Raw genomic sequence first — 26478 nt, forward strand, 5'->3', positions numbered from 1 at the left:
AAGGCGCATTGTGTGGTTCTTGTGCCGTCCTGAGACACGCAGAGCTTGAAGAAGAAGGCCGTATCTAGGCCAATGCCATTTCCAGATGGTAGACGAGGGGGCCAACTTCCTGTGCTACGTCTTCAAATACAGTTCTTCTATTCACAGAACCTCAGCTACACACAAAGAAATACACACAGACAAGCTTCTCTGAGTGCACACACAAACAAAAAACTCTTCAGAATCCTTTAAGAAAACATTTTATTTCCTTTATTGCTAGCCTTTTCTTGTTACAAAATAGATATAATTTACAATACAGATAATATGAAGTCTTCAGAAATATAAAAAGTTCAATACATGAATTTCAAATGACAAAAAAAACACACTGCCTCATTCATCAATTAAGGTCCGGAAGAAAACAATCAGTACAAAAAGACTGATTTCAAACTCATTTCATTATAAGAAAGATTCAATACCTTAAACTGTAACTGGAAATGTTCAGTTAACATTATGTATAGTGGAGGGAAGTATTGGAATAATTGCACTGATTCCGCATGATTTAGCTTACAAGTGCAGGCACGTTTTCGTCCTTAAAAGTTCTGCAGCTGGATGATGATGATTCATTTCATCTACAACTTTATTTGTGTGTTAAAATCTGTAAAGTAATTATTTATTATAAGTGATGCAACTGCAGCTGCTTTGGTTTTAGTTAAACCTTCAGCATGTCATGATGGAAAGGAAGGCTTTTTTGTTACATCTGTCATTTAATCACATTGTATGATCTTTTCCTGCAGATGCCAGACTTACATTTAAACAAAATCGGACACCAAACCCCAACAACTTTCCACTTGGCATCAGATAGGTTAAGCATCTGTCATATCAAAACGGTGGGGGGATTTTAATGTTGCGGCTCCCTCCCACATCTATGCCACAGCATTTTTCACTGAGCTGTAAAAACAGTCGAGAGTCTCTCTTTTCTGTTATCTTTCGGTCTCCCAGTAACTCTCACTGCATATGTAGAGGTTCTCCACATAATTTTATTTGAACAAATCCAGCACACCGGGGGCCTTCGAACCAGCGAAATCCAGGTGTTTGCAGATGCACAGATTACGCACTGCACATATAGACGTGTTTGTGCTGCATTTAAGTCACTTCAATAAGAAACTGCAAAAAGGGGCAAAGTCAACCACACTCTTTCATCATTTACCCATGAATGTCTTTGGTTTACAGAATGAATCCGAGGCTGCTTCTCCATTCTTTGTGAGATTTCAGTGCAAATTAGTTAGAAAGACTCAGCATAAGCATCTACTCATAAAAAAAGTATGTTTGCTTGTTCACATTTGAGTAGCATCTTGTTTTGTAATCATCTCACAATGAAGTTCTGCACCACTTCTGAATTCTGTCAAGGTGAGACATTTGTCTAAACAGGATTCTCTTGTTCCTCCATAATATGTCACACACCCTCTGCTTCTGCCTGGAAACTGGAACGGATTCCTCTCAATAGAAGATGTGCTACATGTCCTCTGTTCAGTGGGAAACCCATTCACACACTTATGGACTCAATCAGTCGGTCTAAGTCCTTATGACTTGAAGAGTTTGGGATAAAGGGCCTTAATAGGAGATGGGGTGGTGATAATGTTTCCAGAGGAAATGGTCGTCTCCGGTCCCCCCTCTAACTTCTGGGATGCCACCTCAGTTTTACTGAAACTGCACTCCAGGAATGGCATCCCAATCTTCTTCACCTGGCCATCTCTGGTCATCAGACACGGCCGACAGAGCAGCCTCAGAATGGCTCTCCTCATGTCCTTACTAGTCAGAGTATAGATGATGGGGTTGAGGAGCGAGTTGACCATAGCTACTCCCAGGAAGTAATCAGCCTTGTAGAGCAGACGACAACTGCGGGTGGGGCAGAAAAAATCCAGGAGGAGGAGGACGAAGAGGGGCAGCCAACAGGCAATGAAGACGCCTAGCACGATGGTGACTGTCTTGAGGAGGGCGATGTACTTCTCCGACTTCCTTGCTAAGCCTTTCCTCATGCTGCCCGACAGGCCCAGCCGTTGGCGCTGGGTGTTGGTGCGGACAATGCGAAAAACTCTGGCATAAAGGACCACAATGGCCAGGAGCACTGCGCTGAACACAGATACGCAAAAGAGGATGTAGCTCTTGTCATAAAGCGGGAGGACTGTTGAACACTGGTCCAGTCTGTGGATGCAGTTCCAACCCAAAATTGGAAGGACCCCTAAAAACCCAGCCAGGGCCCAACTTGCACCAATTAATGCCCACATCCGTCCCCGCTTTGCCCCATGGTAGGGCCTCATAGTCACCATAGTAACATGGCGTTCAATTGCAATGGCCAGCAGACTAATTATTGAGGCAGCCAGAGTGATGAAGACCCCTCCCTCCCTGAGGAACCATAGCAACGGCGTCAGTTTCAAAGTATTAGATCCAGACATTATGATGTTGGCCATATATGTAATCCCGGCCAGCAGATCAGAAAGAGTCAGGTTGCCCAGCAGGTAATACATGGGCAGGTGGAACTTCTTGTTCCTCCAAATGGCGATGAGAACCACAGCGTTCTCCAGGACGATGAGGAGACACACCACCAGGAACGCAATGCCCTCAGGTTTGAGTCCTTCACGGTAGCGGTCTTTCTGAAGCTTGCCGGTGTAGTTGTAATGCGCCACAAGAACCGAATTGTCCTGGTACTGCCAGAAGAACTGCAAGCAGCTGGGAGAGGAGGGAGTAGCGGAGGTGGGGAATGTGGGTGCTGCGTGGGTTGTCCATGCATCAGCAGAACTTGAAGCCTCCATGCTTAATGTTACTTTTCTTCTAAGCTGCCTGCAGTCCGTGACTATAAGGTCATTTTTGCTGACATGCTTTTGGCAGGAGGAGCTGTGAAGAATGTGTCCAAAGTACAACAAATATACACAAAAAAATGCCTGACCTCCTTTAACAAAGGGAGGGATTACATGGAGTTTACACAGCGTAATCCACCAGAATGCAGGGATGTGTTTTGTTTTCTGCCAGAAGACGGTGCTCTCGAGCTCTGCTTGTCCTGGTTAGAGGGTCCAGACACTGCAGAAAGACATAAAAAAAGCATGAAAGATTATGGAAAGAAAGGATGCAGGACCACTGATAGCTGAAACCATAATCCTTCAGGATTCATTTGAAAACATCACACTCTTTAATTGAAGTAAGTAAGTGTGCATCCATACATTTCAAAAAGACTAACTTAGACACTGACATTTAAGATGCATAAAATGCAATGAGTCAAAATACATGAATCATAAAGCCACATAAAAGCAAAGAGTAGACTCGTGATGTGAATACTGAAACTGTCTCACCATGACCTATACATGTATACATGTATATTGTTGGTCGATTCCTTCCTGAGACATTTGAGTATAAATTGTGGTGATATGAAACTTTAACTATGACCTGTGAATGTGATACGGCCGAAAGGACAGAGGGATCCTTTTAATGTCAAAACAAACTTTTAGTCTTTCAGAATTTTGTTTAAAGTGTATGTCAGTCACTGTAAGGTTGTTAGACAAGAGCCATCACAACATGAGCTCTTAATTTGGCACACATGCAGCTGCTTTCCCTCCCAGCATCACCATACCACTTTCACAGTTTAGATGGTGTGTTTGAAGTCCCACACACATGCAAATACTCTTAAACTGCATGTCCAAAGTTTATTACATTTGCAAAATATAATCATAAATACGCTGATGGTTGTGATTTAATTTAGCTTACACTGTTAATTTATTTCTTTTTTTAATGTTGAAAACAATCAGGGGTGATTAGGGTTGCATTCCTTTGAGTCTTGGTCGCGTGAGGGAATGTTTTTCTCGCCTCTTGAGTCATATGTTAACAGTTAACAAACGGTTTGGAGACTTTAATTCATTCAATCTGTTGCCAAGAATTTGGGAAATTAATATAATTTGTCCGAGTTGGCGCAAACAGCTGAGTGTCAAGTCCGCTCGATAGTACAGATTGAATCTACTGCCATGGATAAAAATATGAATGAATGTCGGTATCTCAATGTCAATTATCTATGATGAGATGGGAGTGATTGAATCTCTCAATAGGTTTGTTATAATCACAATAATCAGCATTTGTATTTAGAATAATGAAAAAGATTTTTTTATTCATACTGAATTATTTAAAACAATTTAAAACAAAAACGTTTTTTTTAACTTTTGAATATTGCTTACAGCACAATCTACTACGAAAATGTAGTTCCAATGTTTCCACTTGCTTTTCTTTTCCTTAGCTTAATTTAAACATTACATATCATAAACAATCCTTTAAAAGGTAATACTTATGTTTCTCCTCTGTATATAGGCTACACGGCCGAAATGAAACAAATTAGCATCACATATTACATCAGAGTAAGAAAGAATCACAAAGAAATTACCTTGAAAATGGTTTAGCGTTGTCCTTATCGTGCAATTCATCTGCTTTTCAGTGAGGAGAATCCAAACACACGCACCAAGTTACTCACAGTCAAACTGACTCGGCAGGGGGAGATAAGTTAGTTGAAACATGCAACAGCTAAAGGGGGTTGGTCTTCTCTCTCTCTCTCTCTCTCTCTCTCTCTCTCTCTCTCTCAGTATAGACAGTATAGAATTTTTTTCTTTTTTATTCTCCTGGCTGCGTACTACACAATCTCTTCTTGATGACTGACAGATGAGGAGGAGCTGGAGCGATCATTTCATTAATATCTCTTTAAGGCCCGTCAGTATTATCAGTGGTTCTGAGTGCACACAGTTGTTTTCTGATATCATCGTGAAGACTCATCTCATCTTGTAACATGATGACAGCAAGAGAAACAGATACTTTGCTTACACAGGCCCCCTGGTTCACATTTTCCTTAAAATGAGGTAAATGGTATTAGTCATATTATATAAGAAGTGCCAATCATTTTCAGGTGTTTTCTAAAAAAATAAAAGGGTAATAAAAGGTGCTATTGTGCTGGAAGAACCAGTTTTGAAAAGACACGACTCAGTAACACAGAGCCAACTGAAATATTGACACTAAGCTTTTGTTTTTCTTAAAGTTCTTGAGTTTAGATTTATTGTTCCCAAGATTATCTATTATACAACCCCCTACTTGTGCATACAGGGAAGTGAAGAGAATCCAATTCACATGGTTATTGATGGCATCCCAATTCCCGAGCCTGTAAGTGAGATTGCAGCGTGCTTTAACACGCTTCAGCGGTTTACCTGCGTAAACTCCCCTGCAGGGCTTGCAGGAGGTTTATCAGGACAAAACAAAGCAGGGGAGAGGTGAGAGGCTCAAATAGACGCTCTAAGCTTCAAATATAAATGTTATTGTTTTTTTGTAAGTTTCAAAGCCAGCCAATGCTTGGTATGATGACATGTTAAAAACACAAACTCACTGTTACCTGAACTACAATGATTTGGCAGTTGGAAATCCTGCTCGTTATCCGGCTGCTCACCTGATAGCCTACACTACAGTGTTTGACTATTCAAACAGAGGTGTCCTTCAATCAAACCTGTTTTTTGTGTGATTACCTGGTTTAGCTGAAGAATCCTCTGGCTCCTTTGAGTATGTCTGTGTCTGAGTGTGGACAATACGCAAGCATAATTCTTTCTTTCTTTCACATCACACCTCTTCTATTTTACCCAATCTCTGCCTCACATGGTCGACATCCAGATTTTGTGTTTATGTCTGACAGGGTCAAGTGCCTGCGTTTTAAACTCCTGATGACAGCAGTTAAGTGTGACTGCTGACATACTGGTGAAATATCTTTTACTTAATTAAATGTAGCAATACCACAGTGTAGAAATCTGGTGCAAGTAAAAGTCCTGCATTAAAATGTCTATTTAAAGTTACTAAAGTACCAAAAGTCAAAGTACTCATTATGCAGAATTGCCCATTTCAGAATTATATACATATATTATATAACTGGATTTTAATTAGTGATGCATAAATGTGTTCATCACTTTGTTGTTGCATTGAGTTACTTTATATACTGCTCGGTTGCTTAAATAACATATCTGTTAAGATCTTGGTTTTCTGTTTTCTGTTTCCTGTTTTATTTTGAAGTTTCACTTCCACTTGTATCATGTCTTGTTTTACTTCCTGTCCTTGTGTTTTTCTCTCCCAGCTGTGTGTTCTTCTTGTGATTAGTGTCTGTCTATATGTATATATATATATATATATATATATATATATATATATATATATACCTGTCTTCCCCAGTGTTCCTTGTCAGTTCGTACATTGATGTTATCTGGTGTCTTGCTCGTGTCTACCCCTTCTCGGATTTGTTTGTGTTATTTTGTTATTTTGTATTCAGGTTTGTGTCATTAAAAGCTCACTTTTTGTTATTATAATCATCGTCTGCCTGCTGCATTTGGGTCCTCCTACACCACACTATAACAGTACGAACTGACCACCTGTGAGAAGGACCGACAGGTGCTTCTTGAAAAGGCCCATAGGAAGGTGACTGAGAAGCCCTGGTTGGTGAGTCTTTCTCCCTGTAAATATCAGGGATTTTTTCAATCTTGGCAACCAGTCTGCCTTCATGCCAGCCCGTCGTTCCTCCATTGAGTTACTTTATATACTGCTCGGTTGCTTAAATAACATATCTGTTAAGATCTTGGTTTTCTGTTTCCTGTTTTATTTTGAAGTTTCACTTCCCCTTGTGTCATGTCTTGTTTTACTTCCTGTCTGTGTGTGTTTCTCTTCCAGCTGTGTTTCGTTCTTGTAATTAGTATCTGTCTGTCTGTCTTCCCCAGTGTTCCTTGTCAGTTCGTACTTTGATGTTACCTGGTGTCTACCCCGTGTCTACCCTGTCTCCTTCTCAGATTGGTTTTTGTTACTTTGTATTCAGCTTTGTGTCATTAAAAGCTCACTTTTTGTTATTATAATCATCGTCTGCCTGCTGAATGTGGGTCCTCCTACACCACACCTTCGCCACACCGTAACAATATCATTATTTATAAAGTGCCCAAAATGGAAAAACAAAATTGTACTTGTATATAAGTACTTAGTTATCGGCCAACACTGCAAACAGCAGTTGAAATGTGATCAATCCGAGCTGTTAACAACATGAACGTCCCAACCTACAACTACAACCTCATTTGCATCACTGCATGCGTTTTAGATGCGAGTAAAGGAGTTGACATTGGTGAGTGAACTTTCTCTACTGCTCTGCTTGAGTCTTTTAAGTGTGTTTGTGTGTATAAATGATACATGTTTCACCCACACTCCCTGCTGTCTACACCGCTGGTTGTAGGAGGGGATCATTAAAGAGTAATATCCTGTCAGGGTAAACCTCACATCAAAGACTCAGGAACAGGGGACACTGCGGATGAGTCGTCTATCAGACGGACAGGAGTCACAAAGCTCAGCACAGGAAGGAAAAGCTGTCCTCTTTCATCTCTTCTTCTTGACCATTCATGTGTTACGCAGTCTTGTGTTTTCCTGTGACTGTTTCGTCTCTCTCTTATCAATTTTTTTTTCATTCCTCACCCTGCGTGTCTGTCTTCAAAATGCTTCACTTTATGTGCAGCAACACTGGAAACAAATCCACATGGATTTCCCTCTCTGGTAGTCTGTTTTTGGTCACACCGCTGTGATGCTGACCACTTTCAGCTGAGCTGGCTCTTCTTTGGGTGTGGATGTAATGTTGACCTTGATGGACCAGTTATGTGACCGACAGGATCTGTTTGTGGTGCTCGAGGGGTTGATTTTTGGTCAACCACAGCTGCCCCTCTGATTTTATTCTACTGGTGGACAGATGTTATGATGGCTTCTCTAAACTGGCAGCGCTGGCGGCTACAAGTTTCAGCTGTAGTGTTAATATTTTTACGACCTCAATATTTTTCAACCTGTGAGGAGAGACAGGGTTGTCAAAAGTCTGAAACTCAGGACCACCTACAGAGAGTTGGAAACATAACTCTTAAGGCATCATTACTTTTTGAAGGTGACCTGCACTTTCTCCCAACACAATTACACTTTAAAACATCCCAGACGTTATCTCAGAGCTTCAACTTTTGCCTATCAGACATTCAGAAGGGTTGACGTTTTGATTACCTAAGAGGTAAAGATATGAGTATGGCATATTGCATTTTGCTCATACAAAACACCATCTTAATGGTCCTTGCCTGCCAAGTTCTCTCTAGTCCTCTTCCTCATCACCTAAACACTTCAGACTGGGGTCTTTCTGAGGCTATCGCACCGCTGCCCCTTCTGCAATCTATCACCACTCAGTCCTCTGTCCTAATCCACTGATAAGTCCCCAAAATCAGACGAGCCAGACCAGCTCTGTGACGATAAGAAAACATTCCTCACTGCTTGCAATTGTATCTCTTTTATTCTGACACACATACACACACACACACACACAGACACACACACACACACACACACACACACACACACACACACACACACACACACACGAGCAGTTTGTCCCTCTCCTCTTTAACTTTATCCTCCCTTCTTCACATTTCCATACAGCCCACTGAAGCGTGATGTTTACTTTCCAGTATGCGATCACTCGATGGACTCATGGAGTTACATCGCATGACCTAAGACAGTCCAACCCACTCATCAGCGCATTGTTTGTTTGGATTTTCCAGCCGACTTGCTGCGGTTTGGGGCCACTCAAGGGCGACTTATGAGGATCTGTGTTCTTTTGAAGTGCTCGCAGGCCATGGTGGCTTCAGAAGGAGGGATGAGTTGAGGAATGAGGAAAAGTCGAGGGAGCAAGGGAGGGGGAATTGTGGGAAAGGGGTACAGGTGATCTGGTCTTCTTCTGACGACAGTTGAGCGGTTGCTGCAGGGAGGAGCAATGAGTCATCACAATTAAGCTCCTTTCTTGCAGGAAATGACCCCCTATTGCTCCACTTACAGTGATAAAAGTAGATAACACCTTGGACGAAGAGACTACAATGACTCTCTTTTTACATCTGTTTCCTGTGTGTGTTTTTTTTTTAACATGCAGTTGTTTCCATCCTCTACTGTCAGGGTGGTTCAGGCCACCGAGCACTCTATTGGTGATCCGGTCTATTTCTCCTGGCTCGGCTGCGTCTCGGTGCCGAAGCTTTGTTGGGCGAGTGTGGCTACAGTCTGGATGTGTTCACTCCAGCACTGGCAGGCTACAGGCCTAATGGGATCCAGATTTGAGACCTTTTTTTGGTTTCGAGTGTGACACCGACACCCTTCTGGTCTCCACAGGGCTGTAACCGTCTCACTCAACCCTCAGGATGATGTGTTCATTCCTGTGAGGCCAGAATTAACACACAACTTCAATCAAGGTTTGGTCCCTGAGGGCGTTTTGTGCATGCGTCTGAGGATTTGGATATGACACTTTCACTTGTGTATCCACACTCTCTACATGAAAGGATAATACCTGACTTTATTGTACCTGCTTGATCAAATATTTAACTTCATCAACACACCTTCCACCCAAACATATACTACTTATAGATTTAACCTTGAAATATAGATTTGTCCTTAAAAGTATTTATATGAAAAATAATTGTATGATATATACATATTGTGTTTCGTTAACTGGGTAAATTCTTCAAATGATCTATACATCTTTATAAAGATAATCAAAAAAATGTAGCATTAACTTCTAGACGTAGGTCTACTTCTACAAATGCACTCAGGACGAGTCAGATGAAGGCCACAAGCTGAAACGGGTAAAGGTGATGCTTGAGTTTTGACTTCTTCAGACACCTTAGAAATAGGTGTAGTTGTGCCAGAAATCTCTACTCTGCTTCTACAAACACACTCATACACATCTTTGCAAATACACATGAACTCGCATGAATTCTGCCCTCATGGACCTCTAGAGACATGATGGTAATCAGAGGAGATGGGCGGACAAAGACATTACGACCACACGGCAGCCATACAGATCCCTGCGGGATGCTCACTCACAGATTTTGTTGCTTGAACGATTCCTGCTCTGTTTCTTTTTGGCCTCTTGAAATTCCATCTTGCTCTCTGTTCTTGAAGGGAAAAAAAGAGAGCAGGAAGAGCACAAACCAGTAAGAATGTAAATTAATGCCAGATCTCCAAGTCTTGGCCCCTTTCTGCATCCCGGGATAATTTGTAAAAGCGTGCAGCCAAGACGCTGATATGGTGAGTGAGAGTGAAGAGAAGGGCACGAGACAAGCTCGGGCCTGAAACCTTTTTTTCAACTTTTCCTTTCCCTTTTAGTCTCCCTTCTCATTTTCCACATTTGACCACTACTCACCTTTTTTCTAACTTTCAAGTAACTCTCCCATGTTTCCATTTCCAAGGTGTTTTATAAAGAGAAAGGCGAAATGGGCACAGTACCAGCACCATCAACCAAACGGTAAGGTTAGCGTGACTGGAAGTGATTTGAAATGAAGTCTGGTTTCCCCCTTTTTTTATTCTTAAAGAGCATTCAGCTCAAGAAATTGCAGACCTCAGTTGAACAATTAGCCCATCACATCTCTTTCAAACCAAACCAACATTGGTGGCATCAATGGTTCAAAGAATGGTACGGTTCAGTCTGCTCAAGGCTGTCATGAATGTAAAAGAGTGAGTTTGAGGAAGGTTAGCTGGTGCCAGTTCAAACAGATGACTCTGTGCACTCAGTATGGGGCTGAAGTGGTGTTACTGCGCGTGGCCACTGGTCGCTAAGAAATAGTTACAGAACGTAACTCCTTGTAAAACACAACTTTTACATTTATGTAGATTTAAAGGTGCCGATTTGTGTATTTCTTGGACAGAGCAAGGCTAAATGTTATCCCCTTTCGAAGCCTATGTTAAGCGAAGCTAAGCTAATTTTCAGCTCGACTCTTGCTCCTTTAGTACGCACACACGAGAGTGGTATCAATCTTCTCATCCAAATTTCAGCAAGAAAGTTCCCAAATTATCAAACCACTCAAAATCCTTAAAACAGCTCTTTTGGTGTCTTATATTAGGTTAGACGAAAACAAATAATTTTGGCCTTTTAGAATAGCAATGAAAGTGACTTACTGATTGGATTAGTGTAACAGTTTGCTTTCCTGTTCAGTTATGTTAATACAATCCTGTTTAGAACATCTGTAAATCTTTGACTGCACACACATAAAACAAATTAATTCAAAGCATAGCTGCATCACATACCAGAAGAAAGCTGCAGGATTCAGTAACAAGCTAAACATGTGTCCAAGATCTAAGCTGTGTGTTGTTAACACATTTGGCGTTCTGACATGGGATATGTGTTGTTATCCATAAATCATTTTGGCTGCTTTCCCATTTAAACTGGCTTGTTCAGGTTTATAATAGGAAGTTTTATCTGAGCAGCAGCACATATTTCAACCTCTTTGCTGTGCGTGTATAATCTGTCACATCTTACACCGCTGCCTTGCCAACAGATGCCTTAGATGACGAGTTGAGATAAACGCTGTGGGTACGATAAAGATTCTCATACAAAGAACTCATGATGCGCACTACTTTTTCATATGGACTTTTAGAGTATGAAAGCCTGTATTGTAGTGTGTGTAAAGCATCATATATGATCTCTGATAGCCTACTTTGTTTTGAACGACACCCAGGATCTTTCGGCGAGCCCATTAGTGGAAGTCAACGCTCTGATGTCATTCAAGATCTGCAACCAATTACGTGCGGTTTGGAGAAACTCAAATGCTGAAACTTAATGTCTTCCTCGGTTTTTGAGCCTCCACGTCTATGTGTCAGTCATTCGTCTCTTTACCCCCTGAACCCCACCACTACCTCCCTCCCCCTCCAGAAACCACATTTCCAAGCTGCTTGTTCCATTGCAAGCAATTAGATGTCAGGTCACAAGCACACCAGCAGCTGGGTCCTGTTTCAGTGTGCCGCGGTGCAAGTTCGGTGCAGGTTTCAGTAAATGGGGGATCATGAGTACATCAGCAGATCGTGCACAGACACAAACCAGCTGGCCTCTTCAGCTTATTTGCTCCATGTTGAAAAGTGAAAGAAGAGAAAAGGAATTTTAATTTAGTTTAGAAAAGTGTTCTAAATGTGAACTGCAAGGTCTCCCCCTTTCCACCTTGAGCGATTGCAGCAACAGAATAATAACACCGGCCTACATGTATAGGCATGTACACGCCCACTGGGGAGTGGGGTACATTATTCCAAAGCCATGTTTGACTCCTCATTTTTTAAGCAACCCCTCTCTTTGCCCTCATGGTTTAGTAGATCAGAAATAGACCCAGCTTAAAGCCAGAGGGGCCAGAAGAAATCTCCAGAGTCACAAAGTTCCCAGTCAAACATCCTTATGCTAAATATATCAGTCAGTTTCTCAGGTTTTCCACTGCGTCCCAATGATTAAACAGTTTTCATTTGATTGCGACAAAACCGCTTAAGTGATCAAGTTGCGGTTTATGTCCACACAAATCCGAATCATACAGTTGTTCGTTTGTCTGCAATGTGCAGTTGCAGTCAAAGTGTCGAGTCAACTCAGGAAAGATGTTTCAAATCAAGCAGTGGTCCTGGGGCTCACTTACTTAAACCAAATGTCCTTGCACTGAGGAGATTACTTGTCAATCCCACAAACTCTTTGGCAGGTCTAGCGTCAGACCCACAGAACTTGTAAAATCTAGTCAAGATGCCAAAGTTTCCAATGAAATCAAATAAACCGGGATTAATTACAGGGCAATGTGTATAAAATGATGCAAGCATTTCCATTTTCAGTAAGAATATTTCAATCAACATAATTTAAATGTGACTTCTGTGTGATTATTAAACTCTTTTATTTTACTTTGAAACTTGTTCAGGGCAATTTTGAGAGCAATGTTGTGAATAACACCGTTGGAATCCCACAGTTTACGAGATGTCTCTACATAGTTGCGTGTCAGTACCAATCAGCGTCGTGGGACTTCAGAGATCAGCAGGTCACTGTAAGTTTTAGCTACAAGTCTTATTTTGGTGTTTTGTTTGGGTGCTTTTTAGGAGGGAGGGTATTTTAGTTTTCCCAGTGACTGATAGGACTCGTTGTTTACAGAAGCACAATTATACGAGCGACTGGGCAGCATACTGGTTCCGAATTACTCCCTATGGGCCCCCTAAAGGCCACCCTATAACTGCTGAGGTTTAGTGAAAGGGCAGCTAGTGTCTTTGCTAGCTGCTATAAACTATTTTACTGTTCACTAACACTGTAGACTCTGTGCTGGGCCCTCTGTTTGCCAGGTTGTCCATGTTTAATGCTAGGATTATGAGCGATTGATAGAGACAGAGGTATTTTTTACATGTGGGGGCGAGGCTAGAAAAGAAGGATGGATTTCACAAGCTTCCTGATGTGCCTCTAACATTCCCACTGGGAATTGTCATATGGGACCTTTCCCCTTTCCCCCCCACAAAAAGGTAGGATGCCAGGAGCACTTTAGTGGAGTGGAGTGGAAGAAGGAAGCAGTCAGAGAAAAAAACTTTAAAGAAGAGAGGAAGAAAAAGCAGGACAGATGACAAACAAAGATGACGATACACAGATTTAAACATTAACCAGTTGCACATTAGTTTTCTCCTACCTCACACATAAAGCAGCTTAAATGAAAACATGTAAAAGAGCTGTGAGTGCCTCTCTCTGTCAGCAGCAAGGAATATGTCAGTGAAGACAAATAGTATTCTTCTTTCAAGCTTGTTTACACTAGAGAGCAAAAGATGCTCCACACTTCCTCACGCTGTCATCTAGTGTCTGTTCTTCTTTCATAACATAAACTTTTCTCTCTGATCAGCTTTTCTTCTGGCTTATCTCAGAGGTGAATAGCCTGCTCTTGCACATGTTTGCTTATGTTTGGACAGGAAAACATAATTCCTTGCAACATAGAGGGATTGGTCAAGGACACCAATGTGCTGCATCAGCATCTTTTAGCATGTGTGTGTTTGATTACCCCACAAAAGACACAGTATGTACATAACATAACAGTCACATACAATAAGTCCACGGCTTTGGTGTTCGACTATAAATAAATTGGTTCTAGTCTATATTTAAATGTTCTGCAGCAGGGAACAGTATGTATGGGTGGTTTGGAAGAGGAGGATGGGAAGAGAATTTAAATGGACTGGGATTCATCTTTGTGTGTGTGTGTGTGTGTATGTCTGTGTGTGTGTGTGTGTATGTCTGTGTGTGTGTGTGTGTGTGTGTGTGTGTGTGTGTGTGTGTGTGTGTGTGTGTGTGTGTGTGTGTGTGTGTGTGTGGACATGCTGGACTTCCCCATCAGGAGTGAGGAGTTGTTTGTCCATTATTCTGGGACTTCCGTTCACACTCAGGCCTCTCTAGCACGTTCCCTCTTTCCTGCACATCCCAGCTCTTCTGTCGAGTCCCTATACCTTCCTCCAGTTTATTTTACCCCATAAAATAACTTTTGCGTTTTCTTCCCTTTGCTTATTCATAGATTTTCAGATTATTTAGTTTGAGAGCTAGCTGTGCAGAGGTGAGAAAATATGCAGGATCTGAACCTCTCTCAAGTTTTTTATTGTTCATACAACTACATCTGTTACTTTTCAAAAGAGTGCAACATTGTTAGTGCCTTCAAGACAGATTGTTTGAAAGCATGTGATTACTGTCAGCAGGCTTTTCAACCTGCTTTTCAGTGTGGCCGTTTGGAGCAGCTATAAACACTTTTGCATTCAGATATGGTCACACGCCACATCATACAAACTAGTTTCAAGCATGCCTCTCTGCCGTTCCGCCCTGTCTTTCTCTACAACCTACAACATTGTAGTCCAGACTCTCTTTCTGGTCTCTGCTCAATGTCTTTTGTAGGAACACAAGTCATAGGAATTTAGAAGGGCAATGTTGCCATCAGCAGGGATAGCAACTGGAAAAAGTTTCAAAATCTATTTTGAATATAGGCATGCAGTCAGGAACCAAAACAAAAGGACAACAGATGTAAGCACAGACAGTGATAGTCCATCACAATCATTTGGAGTAAGAGGAAAAACAATTATAGGATATTGCTTTCCCATGATTAGTACTTCTCTGTCCAGCTCTGTGCAGAATTGTGTTGGTTGGTAATATTTGGATGAAAACTGAATACAGATGGTGACTAAATCTCCCTCCAGGCTATCGCCCAGGACAGCTGACAATTTCATGCCCAGTTTTGGAGAACTCAATTTGGGTATCTACGCTACACAGAACAAAACAAGCTAACAGCAACGAAGTCACCAGATGCTATCATCACATTTTTCTCTCAGTTTAAATGCAGCATTATGCAGAAAGGTATTGTTAGCATCACATATTTAAACATAGGCTCAAAGCAAATTGACTCACAAGCTATTGCTCCCTATTGCTATCTACTATTGCTCTTTCCAGACATACATGTCATAGCCGGCGGGACATGGAAGAGTGATTAAGTGAACAAAGCAGATTACATCTCCAGGACATGTTTGTGTGTTTTTCCAATTGGGACCTCTTGTTTATTTTGGTTCTCATTCAAGCACTCCGTAACTGCAGATGTTAACTGGTTATAAAGATATACACTTCATTGTGAGTGACCTTAAAGGTTTCAGCAGGAAATTGAAGGGTGAGAGGGTATTCTGTGATACCTTTGGCCCACTTAGGGGCATTTGCATATGTTTTTTAGTAACCCTGTCCCAGGCCAGAGAGACAGGTAGAGTCATGGTCTCCAAAAAAACTAAACATTCCCAGGAAACAAAGTTCAGCCGCAGTATCTATCACCTTTGACCCCAAGCTCCTAATGGTGATTCCTGAGAGCTTGTTTTCATTCTTTACATTTACCTCATTCCCTCGCCAGCGCCCCACCCACCCCTGTCAAACCCCTCATCTAAGTCTCAGAGTTTTAGTTTTTAGATGTGAGAACTTGTTTTCCTCTGCGAGCCTTTGCTTTGGCTCTGAAGGGCCGCATTAACATCAATTTATTCAATTAAACTAGAATGCGTGAAGAGTTAGCACGTTGCTGCTCTGCAGCCAAATGTGTAATTGAGCTAATAGCAGCTGTTCGAGACGGATCTTATAGCACATTCACATGTTCCATTAGGAGCTGCTCTCACGAGGCAGCGGTGAAGTGACTGGCTCCAGATGTTCTCCGTGGCAGTGAAAAAACCCTCACAGGATACAACAGGGGAGATGAGGAGATGTGTTTTCTGTCACAAGAGAAGGATGAGAATCGTCCCTGGTGATTTTAAATACCCTAAAAGGATGTCTATTTTTACCAGCTTTGAGCCTTATGGGCTGCGTTTAATCAGACAGCCTTTCTTTGCCAAATCCTCCTGAGTAATCACGTTTTATGAGCTGTCCAAATGACAACACCTTAATGATTGCGTTATTACATATTGGTTCGGGGAAACTGAGGACTCTGTAGTTTTGATTGAGTCACTGTTGTGGTAAAAGGATGTAAACAGCTGATCAAAGAAGACTCTTCTTTCTTCTATCAATGGGATTTTCCTGCTCAAGCATTATTTGTTGAATGATGTTTGGCTGGTATTCTTTGTGTGTGTTTGTCTCATAGCCATGTCCTACGGTGTCATCAAATGTCCAAAACCTCCATTGTTTGTATAGAGACATTTCCCTCTGATTAGCAGCATGTAAATTACTGTTGCAGATTAACTGTCCAAACCCGACAGCTGTGTTCACAAGGGAAAGTTAGTGTCGTCACTGCGCTCCTGAGGCAGCCAGTTCCTGTAGAATCAAGCTCTCAAACCTTTCCCCCATGACTCAGGATTTCTCTTTTCCAACTGTTAAACTTTGTAAACTCAGGCTCACTGAATATTCAGCCAAGATTGAGATGGTTGTCAGTGAATTAATTTTATTTTTCTTGGATAAGTGGATCGTCAACCATCTTAATATCTTTACACTGGCCCTCCAATCAAATTAAGAAATCAGTCATCAGTTTAAATCCACCCTGCTGGACTTAAGCTCTGTGGTCTTTGGAGGCACCTTTTAAAAAGCAGCTCATTCCTGCCTTCATTACATTTTTCCATTTTTATGCCCGGGAAATATTTGTGTAGCTATGTCACATTGTTTTACTACTTTTTATGCACTTCATATAATATATTCAGTCCAATATCCCAAGGAGTTATACACCTTATGACTTGCTTCCAATGGTAACATTAAGTGTTAGTGCAGGAAGTAGTGCGCCCTTTATGTATGATGGTGGAAAGTGGGGGGGGGGGTGTAACACGACATTCATGCAGGAGACTGGAGTTTGTTGTTAATGTTTGACTTTTCATTAACTGTAACCATGATCTTTCCTAAAACCAAGTGTTTTAGTTGCTTAACCATAACCAAATCTTTACCATGCACATATTGTATTTGCCATAACCATGATCTTTCCCTAAACATGTTGAAGTTTTGATACTTTCATATTGTAGAAAGCGTGAATTTTATAAAATGAACATATTTTGGGCTGGTATCGACATTCTGCTCTGGCAATAAGGTTGATTAATTACTGCGAGTTACTGTATTTCAAATCACCTGCATTGTCTGTTTTGCTTCTTCATCAGTTTTGGTGACATTACTCATGTTGGTTATCTCTGCCTAAGGGCTGATGACAGCTCATCAAAATAAGAGACAGGTGGTGCAATAGAAATGTCAGTAAGTGAGAGGGAGGAGATCAGCACAGTCAAACCTTTACTGCTCTTTGGATACATTGTGTACTTTAAAGACCATGCAAGGGATTTAGCGAAGTTTAGTTTATGTGTTGGGCTATAATTATGAATCATGTACATGTATACTTTACATTAGTGATATGTTTCCTACCCTCCTGGCAGAAATGATTTCCATTCATTTCTGCTATGTTGGGTTAATAATAGTAATTTATGCCACTATACCCATCTCTCAGGAAATATGTGGAAGGAAAACCAGTGTTGGAAGACGTTCCCAGATCCTTTACTTATTGAACCTTTAATTTATTAATAATAATAATAATAATAATAATAATAATAATAATAATAATAATAATAATAATAATAATACATTTTATTTAGAGGCGCCTTTCAGGACACCCAAGGTCGCCTAACTCGGAAATACATTGAGGTAGAGACTTCATTTGCAATATAGGCGAGTAAAAACAATAATAAACTTAAGTTAAAATACTATAAAAATATCACATTACAAGTAAAAGTTTAGTATTAAAATATTCAGTTAAAAAAAGTACAGAAGTATTAATAACACAATGTACTTCGCTCATCAAAAGTAAAAATACTCACTATGTAGAATGATTTCAATTATTATTATTATTATTATTATTATTATTATTATTATTATTATTATTATTATTTTTATTATCATTATATCAGTGTCAGATCACCGCCAGCCCCCCGCGACCCTCTGGATAAGCGGGTGTAGCTAAGTGATGGATGATATGCACGCAGTACTTTAATGCTGTAGTTGCTCAAGGTGGAGCTAATTTTAACTACTTCATATAGTGTTAGAAATCTGTAATAATAACGTATATGTTATAAGTTCCTCATATGATTTGTGTGTACATTTTCAATGTGAGTAAATAACGAGTATATAGCGGTCTGATATAGTAAAGGAGTAGAGGTATTGCATAAAACAGAAATACTCAAGGAATGTACTTAATTGAGGAAAACAAAAAAAGCAGCACTTCTATTTTCAATGTTAATTTCCCTGAAACCTTTAACTGTAGAATAAATCTTTTATAAACACAAGGGTATCACGCAAATGTAATTCTAAACCAACACTGGGACACTGACTCCTTTCTGCGGACTGCCATTTCGGAGATTTCTCGTGCGTCAGGCAATTTGGTTTTTATGAGCCCATCTTCTCATCTGTGCTTCGTTAACGCTGGTTGTGTTCTCTTGTGGTAATGGTTTATGTGGCTCTGATCTCTGCAGCTAACTGCTCCTTAAGCAGTCAACTCAACTACAAATCTTACATTTCAAGCAGATCTTGAATCCAGAAATGACGTTTGCCACATCATAGCTTAAGTAGTAGGTAATTGAATTAATTGGAGTCTGGGGAGTTTTTTTAATGATGCAGTCATCGGGGTGGCTTATGTGCTAAATGATGCTTAAGTGGCTCACATCTGCTTTCTCACTGTAAAAGACGACTAATTTGATGAAGAACTGAATGTTTTTGATGTTAACAAGGACTGAGAAAAAGGAAGAGCAGATGATCATCTTTCTATCTCACCGCCTCTCAAAGCGCCAGAACACCTTTTATCTGCATGCACAAACCTGCTGCAGTGTTTTCTCAGATTTTGTGTAAACAAAGTAAAGCACCATCAGCCAACATATCTGGAGAAAATGGAAAGTTAGCAGCAAAAAACAACAAAAGAAAACGATTTGGCTGCGCAGAGATTCTTTATATAAGCTTCCACCAGCGGTGTTACACTGACACAGTGCAGGCAGAAACTGATTCAGACAGACGACATGCTTTATTCTTATTCCCTCAAAGTGACTCATTGCAAGAGTAAGCACATTTGGAAGACAAAGTGTGTGTGTGGGTGGTGACACTGATTATTAATGACCTTTGACTGACAATAAAAAAGGGAACGACAATTGTAATGGTGTCACAGGATCCTTGGTTTACATTAACAGCACTTAATCTAAATCTCTTTGGTGCTACTTTAATGACATTAGTGTCAAGTATATAACATGCTGGTCGACAGACAAGCGACTACACATTATTGATGTGATGTCACATCTTCCTCTAATGAACCCTTCAGAGACATTTAGGAAAGAGAGAGAGAGAGAGACATTCTTTACATTCTTCGTTCAGAGTATTTTACTGTCCTTGAGGCTATATGGTTAAGTTCCTCACCACTAACTCTTATCATTGGCAAACTGCTTGAAAACTGTTATAAATCTCATTGAATTGCGGCTGTTTTTAAACCGCATGAACCACTCTTGACCACATACTCCCATGTATAAAAAAGAAATTGGCACTGTTGATGGGAATGTAGCAGAGACAGAGTGACTTAACCTTTGACCTGAAAGGTTATACTCTCCTAGAGCTAAAATTAATTTATTGTGATAATATTTTTTTTATTCTCTCTTTATCTAATACTCTATTGCCAAATATACTGAATATTAAAATAGTTATTGGTTACTGTAATCATTCCTCCTGTTGAAGCGATACCTTCCTAGAGCAACTCCACTGTTAGAAGTGCTGAAAGTTCAGTCCAAGCAACAGCTGGTGTCCTGAAAATTACATCCAAATACAACGAAACTGCATTGTCAATTAGTTATGGGAACATAGGAGAAAGGGTTGCAGGCTAATAAGGGGCTCCAGGAGTGCGAGTGATCCAAATAAAATGGGTATAAAGTTACAGTAGGCTACATTTAATTCCCACTTTGAATTTCCTTGCTGATTCTTCTGAGAGGATCACTTCCTGGAAGCTGCATGTAGGTTTGTTTCTGGAACACAATTATATCTACACATGACTGCCAGGTTAAAGATATGCTTAAAAGTAAATTCACACAGCTGAAGCCTCACATAAGCTTCAGCTGAACTTAAAAGCCCAGTCGCACCAGAATTAAAACTGCTGAATTGTGTGGCAAAGTTAGTCATGACCAACAGATTGGTTCACAAATCTTTTGCATTGCTTAACTGGAATGAACTTTGACACTGATACCCCATATTAAACTCTCTTGACAGTGCTGACCTTTCATGGAATAGCGAGGCAGAGAATCTAAAACAGAGGAAACTGTCTCTTATTTACCCTCCTCAGCTTCACTATAAACTGCTCCACAGAAGAAGCATGGTTGGACAGTTATGTGACAAGAGTCAACAGCAGAGTCAAGCCTCTATAAGTGGTTTGAGTTTACTGTGTGAAATAGACAGCTACTGAAGTTCAACCAAGGGTCACAACGTCACCAAGCTTAAAGCAACTTTCTGGTGGGACCGGGTCTTTTAAAATGCTTTTTTTGTACGTAAAGCAAAGACTGTGGAGTCTGTCCCTCATCATGTCTTGCTGGTTATTTGTAATTCAGCTCTCTCTGAATCTGTGGGGTGGCTGTTGCCGTAAGAAAAGCAAAAAATCAAGAGACCGGTGAGCCAATCCATGCTGTCATCATAGATGCCTACGATGCAGGCCGTAAAGCTCGCAAGTCCCACCACTCTGGATAAACAAACTGTGTTGTTCAGTCGTCCTCCTAGACAACTGGAGCCATTACCAGCCACCGCAGAAACCCAAGGCTCTCTCCTTATTAAAGATTGCCTTCATCCACGGTCGTTTCATAAGCCCCTCTACTCGCTCCCGCCTCCTCTCCATCGCGTCCTCCATTTCTCCTCCAACCTCATTCTTTGTGGGTTTTGGGGTTGGCGAGCACTAGGCGTCACAGAAATTGAGGCCCACTCGTTCTTTCTCCCTCTCTCAATTTTTCTCTTTCTTACTGCTCCCCCCCTTCCTCCTCTCTCCTTCCTTCCTTCACTCTCTTTCTCGGGACTGGGCGTTCATGCTTTTAAAAGGGAAGGGAGGGCCTCACCAAAGCACGTCAGGGAGAAACAATGAGCGAAGGTTAGTTTGAGAGAAAACACAGGAAGCCAAGATGTATAAACTTTAACGGACCTGTACCCCGGTAAGAGTGTGAGCCAGCCAGAGGAGAGTGTGGTTTGTGGGCGCGGCCCACTGGGCTTTTTACCCAGGAACAGAGGGATTTACCTCACACAGACAGAACCCGCTGAACTGAACACACAAAAACATTCACACAGACACTTGCCAGAACAATAATATAAACACACACACACACACTGACATTCTGAATTCTCCATTTCCTTTTGTTCTCTAACAAGGTTTCACGAAAGCCGCTAAATGTTTCCCTGTTTCCAAGTGTCTGTGTGTTTGACAACCTGAGATACATCAGCAGATAGTTAATGGAAATATGCAGGGATAGATGAGGGTGGATGGGACGCACACATTTTACGACCAGCGTGAGTGTGGGAGGACAGATGGACCCCTGTAGATGTCGATGAAGGAGGTCTGAATGAGCCTTTGTTGATAACAGTGATGGACGATGCTCTCAGGCTTTTGGAGTCATAGATGGTATCTGTTTTATACAGGACTAAAGAAGGGTCTAGGGGAGATGGGTAAAGCACCACACTCTATTCATCAAGTGAGGAAAAGAAGAAAGAACAAAACAGAAAGAGATACCAGTGTTTAAACATAAGCTGTTTATGGTGAGTCCTGCTCTTTACATGGGGTTTTCCACTGAAGGCCTTTCAACATAGCAACATGAAACACATGGTGGAAATGGGAGTTGGGACGAGAACAAGAGTAATTATTGGCACGGTGGGAGTCAAAGAGTCATGAGGGAGTGCAGTCTGCGTAACTGGCATATCCTCCTGCGCTGCGGTTTCATATGAATCATTAAGAAGAGTTTACAGAAGAATTTAAACTCCAGTTCTCACACATGGACTTTTTATTGTAGCTGTTGTACAAACTCACACAATGAACCTGATAAAAGGAAACATCGTGTTTTTGATCAGCCTGCTGCTCCTGCTTGCATCTCTGGTATTGTGGCTCCTCGTCAAGCATGTCTTCATATTGTACACAGATGGCAAAGCGCTGACCTCTCAGTTAGCAGCAACCCAAACCAAAAGGTACAAACTATTCATTCTCTGAGAGGGGGAAACAGCAACATGATGCAGCTTTCAAAAAAACACCTGCTCGTGCGTCTTCGTACTTCACTAGATGAGTTTGACTGACAGCGCTCCGCCTCTGTGAGCTACTGACATGGCATTTACAACACAGGAAAGGTCAGGAGGGAGAGTTTGAAGTGGCAAAGTGCCGACAATGAGGAAACATGATCCAAGCCAGCAGGCTGTTGGACCAAATGTCTCCACTCAAAACATTCTGCTCATAGTTCTGACACTTTGGGATCTGCAGCCGGTTTGTGTGAAACAAAATCAAATCTTGAATACTTTGAAATGACCGCGACGCGTAAGTATATCTATGTTCCCCAGCTCAATATCCTCTTAATGACACATTAAGGAGATGTTCCAATGGATTTTATGTTCTCAGCAATGTTTTTTCCTTAGGTCAAATGTTCAGTGTCCCTGGGTCAGTTGTGTTGAACAAAATCAACCACCTACAGTTTACATACGACTGATGTTGTACTCCTTGAAACCTACGCCCTCAAATTTGCGGGCAAGACAGTTTATTGAACTTCAGACATTGACGTCTCCACAGTGGCTGAACAGATAGTTAGCAATTCAAACTGCAATTCAAACTGCAATTGAAACGTCCTTCTCCCTTCGTCTCTTACAATGGGGACCCTGGGAACATAGAGATGATCCCACCACGACCTTGTAACTTTGCTAACGTTATCTGGCCAGCTGAAATACTTCTGTTATCCTACTAAGTTCATACAGTGGCCCGACAGCAGTATATGCAGCATAGTATATAGCTAATTAATAGTACATGTAATGTTATGATGAAAGTTAGCTTCAGGCTAAGTCTGTTACGTTACCAGTGTTTTCTGTTACTAAGCTAACTAGCCACGCAGTCCACTTGATTGCACCACCAATCGCCTATTTCATTATAATAGGCTCCGGAAAATGGGACAAAGAGGGAATAAAGAAATGATTGAATGTGCCAAGAAATGGGAAAAAAGGAAAATTATGAGATAATAAAAGATAAATAGGAGTAAATGAATGAAGCTTATCTTTTGTACTTGTCTGATAACCTTATATTAAAATATGGGTCACCATAAACCTGTAGGCTAGCTAACTCACGAGGAGAAACCCTAGCCTTGAGGAAAGTGCAAGAGTAATTTGCAATACATTCTTTCCATGCAGGGAATTTCCACACGCTGTCGGGTTCCTATTAGACTTGTCTAAATTGTATATCTTTTATGTCAGAGGAATGTGAGCATACACCCATTTCCTTTCATCTCTATAGCCCTGCTTATGAGAAACAACCATACATTGCAGCAACTTTAATTAAAAACCAGATTACTAAATGGATTTGTCAAATGACTGCGTGACCATAGACTTGGCAGAAACTCTCTGTGGCTGAACTTCCAGTAAAGATACAGTCATTGCATTTTTTTTAAAGTCTTCCCCAGTTTTTGATTTATTTGTTGAATGCTTGTTTGTGCTTGTTTACAACATTAAAGTTATCTATTCACTTATTTATCAGTTTATTTTGATTTCAACTGTCTTTTTTCATCTCTGTATTCTCAGCATTTTGTTTTAAGTGATCTATAAATAAATCGTTATGACTTAACTTGACAAAGAGTCAGACTGCTTGTTTGCAAGTGTGCCGATGTATTTTAGTCTGTATGAAGTAATGTGACCAGGTGCTGCCTTATAGCCTTGAGAGATGAGGTAAGTGTATCGGGATAATTAAAGGACTCCATGTATGTATGTGTGTGTGGAAGGGGTTTGTGTGCTCATTTCTGTCTGTCTGGGTCTGACTTGTTTAGATGTGTGCTGCGTGGGTGTGAGTGTGAGTGTCTTGGAATGCGCATGACTAAACCTGCATTGTCCCATGGCCGGGTGCTAGTGATAGACACGCACAGCAGTGTCTGACACACCTGTTCACACCACGTCACCTGCTGAAAGTGTCTGGTTTTGGTTCTACTCTTTTATGAGTGGAGACCCCTAAAGATAAGTTTACTGTATGTCTGTGTGAATCCACATCACTATAAGGTGATTATGAAGCACATATGACTCAAAATCTCTCCTGCGTGCATTTACAGTGTATGCATACATCATAGGTTTGACAGCAAGTGTGTGTCTGTGACCGTGTCAACAGGAAACCCTGGAGTAATAACTCACAGGGCGCGGTGACAGGAGCTGCTGCGATGCCCAGTGCGTATGCATCATCCCGGCAGAGGAGACACCGCTCACAGCTGCCCCCTCTTCCAAGAACAACCGCACCAGACCGTTCAACTGCCAAGCCCTTATCATGGCCTCCCTGTTCTGGTGTAACAATGTGTGTGCCTAGCGGGGACACGCAGGGGAAGGGGTGCAACATGACTACTAGTAGGAGATAAAGTGAAGGAATCCGCTTGAAGAATTGCAGCATATGAAAGGGTGCAAAGCTGGTGGAAGGCAGATTTATCTGTGCCTGTAATTTCCATAATGCAGATCATTAATCATGTCCACACAGCGAGCATATTCTATTAAAAATAATAGACTGTGTAATGTTAATTTACTTAACAAATGATCATCTTAAATATACTAAATCCTTGGACGTGTCTTGGGTCATACCTCATGTAATATAATATCTGTTTCACTGGACATGTCAGAGTTTGGTTCCAATTTGAACGAGATGATTTTTCCTGAGTTTGGTTTGAACCAGTTGGGCTTTTTCTCTTCTTCTCTTGCACGTCCTCTGATCCATCTCCTCATAAATCTGTCCAGTCATAATCCTTTTGTAGGCTGCTGCACAAACCCCTGTAATGTAAAAAAGAATGAAGGCTTTGTTTAAGTTTGCTTAGGCGTTGCTTGAATTTTAAATCCTCACAGCTCTCTAACAGTTTGGAGAGACTAATCTTCTTACACGATTCAACAGCAGCAGAGCTATCGGTACAAACACCAACATCAGAGCAGAGACCTAGATTAAATCTGAAGCGCAGAAGACAAAAATCCTCCTCATGCAGCTCGTTTAAACTGTCGGCACAGATTTCATTTCAAGACAGCATAACAACTCCACTGAGAAGTATGCAGAACTTTTGGGATCCTCCAAACCACAGGAGGTGCTTGAATATTTGTTTAGACTTCAAAGAAGGACAATCTAAATCCAGAAAAAAAAACACATTCAAAACCAAAGATGACCTCTATACTGCACATCATGTGAATTAGGTGCCAGCGACACACATGACATACTCATATACAGGAATTTCCCCACATTAAGTTGTCAAAAATGATTTAACTTGAAGTTTCCAGGGCCAGTTCACCCAAAATACAAATCCCATTTGCTCACTTAACCTGTACTGGCATTAGTGGTATACTTTTGAATTTTTCTTTACTTTTGAAATGTATCTTTTTGTATTTTGTTTTCTGCTTTCCCCCCCCAATACAAAGGAGATGTTTAATTTCAAAAGCAACATCCTTTCTCGTACCCCTTTATTTTGAAATTCAAAGAAAGCGTGTGTGTGTGTGTGTGTGTGTGTGTGTGTGTGTGTGTGTGTGTGTGTGTGTGTGTGTGTGTGTGTGTACAAGCCATGCATGTAATGGACAGAGACTCACTCAAGACTAGCCTACACCACGTCCTGAGCAGTCCCTTATCATCACTGCTGTGCAACGATAAAGCTGCATGCTTCAGATTACAACAGTACCCAGGCAGGAGACGGCAACACACACACACACACACACACGCACACGCACACACACACACACACACACACACACACACACACACACACACACACACACAAAGAAAAACATACCCCATATAAGATCCACATACCACGTCATACCCTTTGGATAACAAAATAAACCACTATACATCACTATAAATAATATGGTTAGGAACAGATGTGGCTCTTCCTAAAGCTCATTATTCAGAAATGTCGAGATTTAATCATTGATTTTAATGATTTTAATTATGTTGTGCAAATGTCGTGTCTGTCTTTTGAGAA

At 41.1% G+C, this 26478-nt stretch overlaps 1 protein-coding gene across 2 annotated transcripts; it reads right to left on the minus strand.

The window, feature by feature from the left end:
- Positions 1 to 222: 222 nt before the first annotated feature.
- Positions 223 to 25149, minus strand: s1pr5b (sphingosine-1-phosphate receptor 5b). 2 transcript variants are annotated; one of them, XM_029436212.1, is made up of 2 exons: positions 25106 to 25149; positions 223 to 3054 (listed from the first exon to the last, which is right to left on the minus strand). In XM_029436212.1, exon 2 carries the CDS (start codon positions 2787 to 2789, stop codon positions 1560 to 1562), a length of 1230 nt encoding a protein of 409 aa, XP_029292072.1. In that variant the 5' UTR covers positions 2790 to 3054; positions 25106 to 25149; the 3' UTR covers positions 223 to 1559. The 2 variants fall into 2 exon arrangements, with proteins under 2 accessions (XP_029292072.1, XP_029292064.1); XM_029436204.1 differs by lacking the exon at positions 25106 to 25149 and adding an exon at positions 4400 to 4482.
- Between the last annotated feature and the right edge of the window lie 1329 nt (positions 25150 to 26478).

This window comes from Cottoperca gobio, chromosome 1 (assembly GCF_900634415.1).
Source record: "Cottoperca gobio chromosome 1, fCotGob3.1, whole genome shotgun sequence".
Lineage (NCBI taxonomy): Eukaryota > Metazoa > Chordata > Actinopteri > Perciformes > Bovichtidae > Cottoperca > Cottoperca gobio.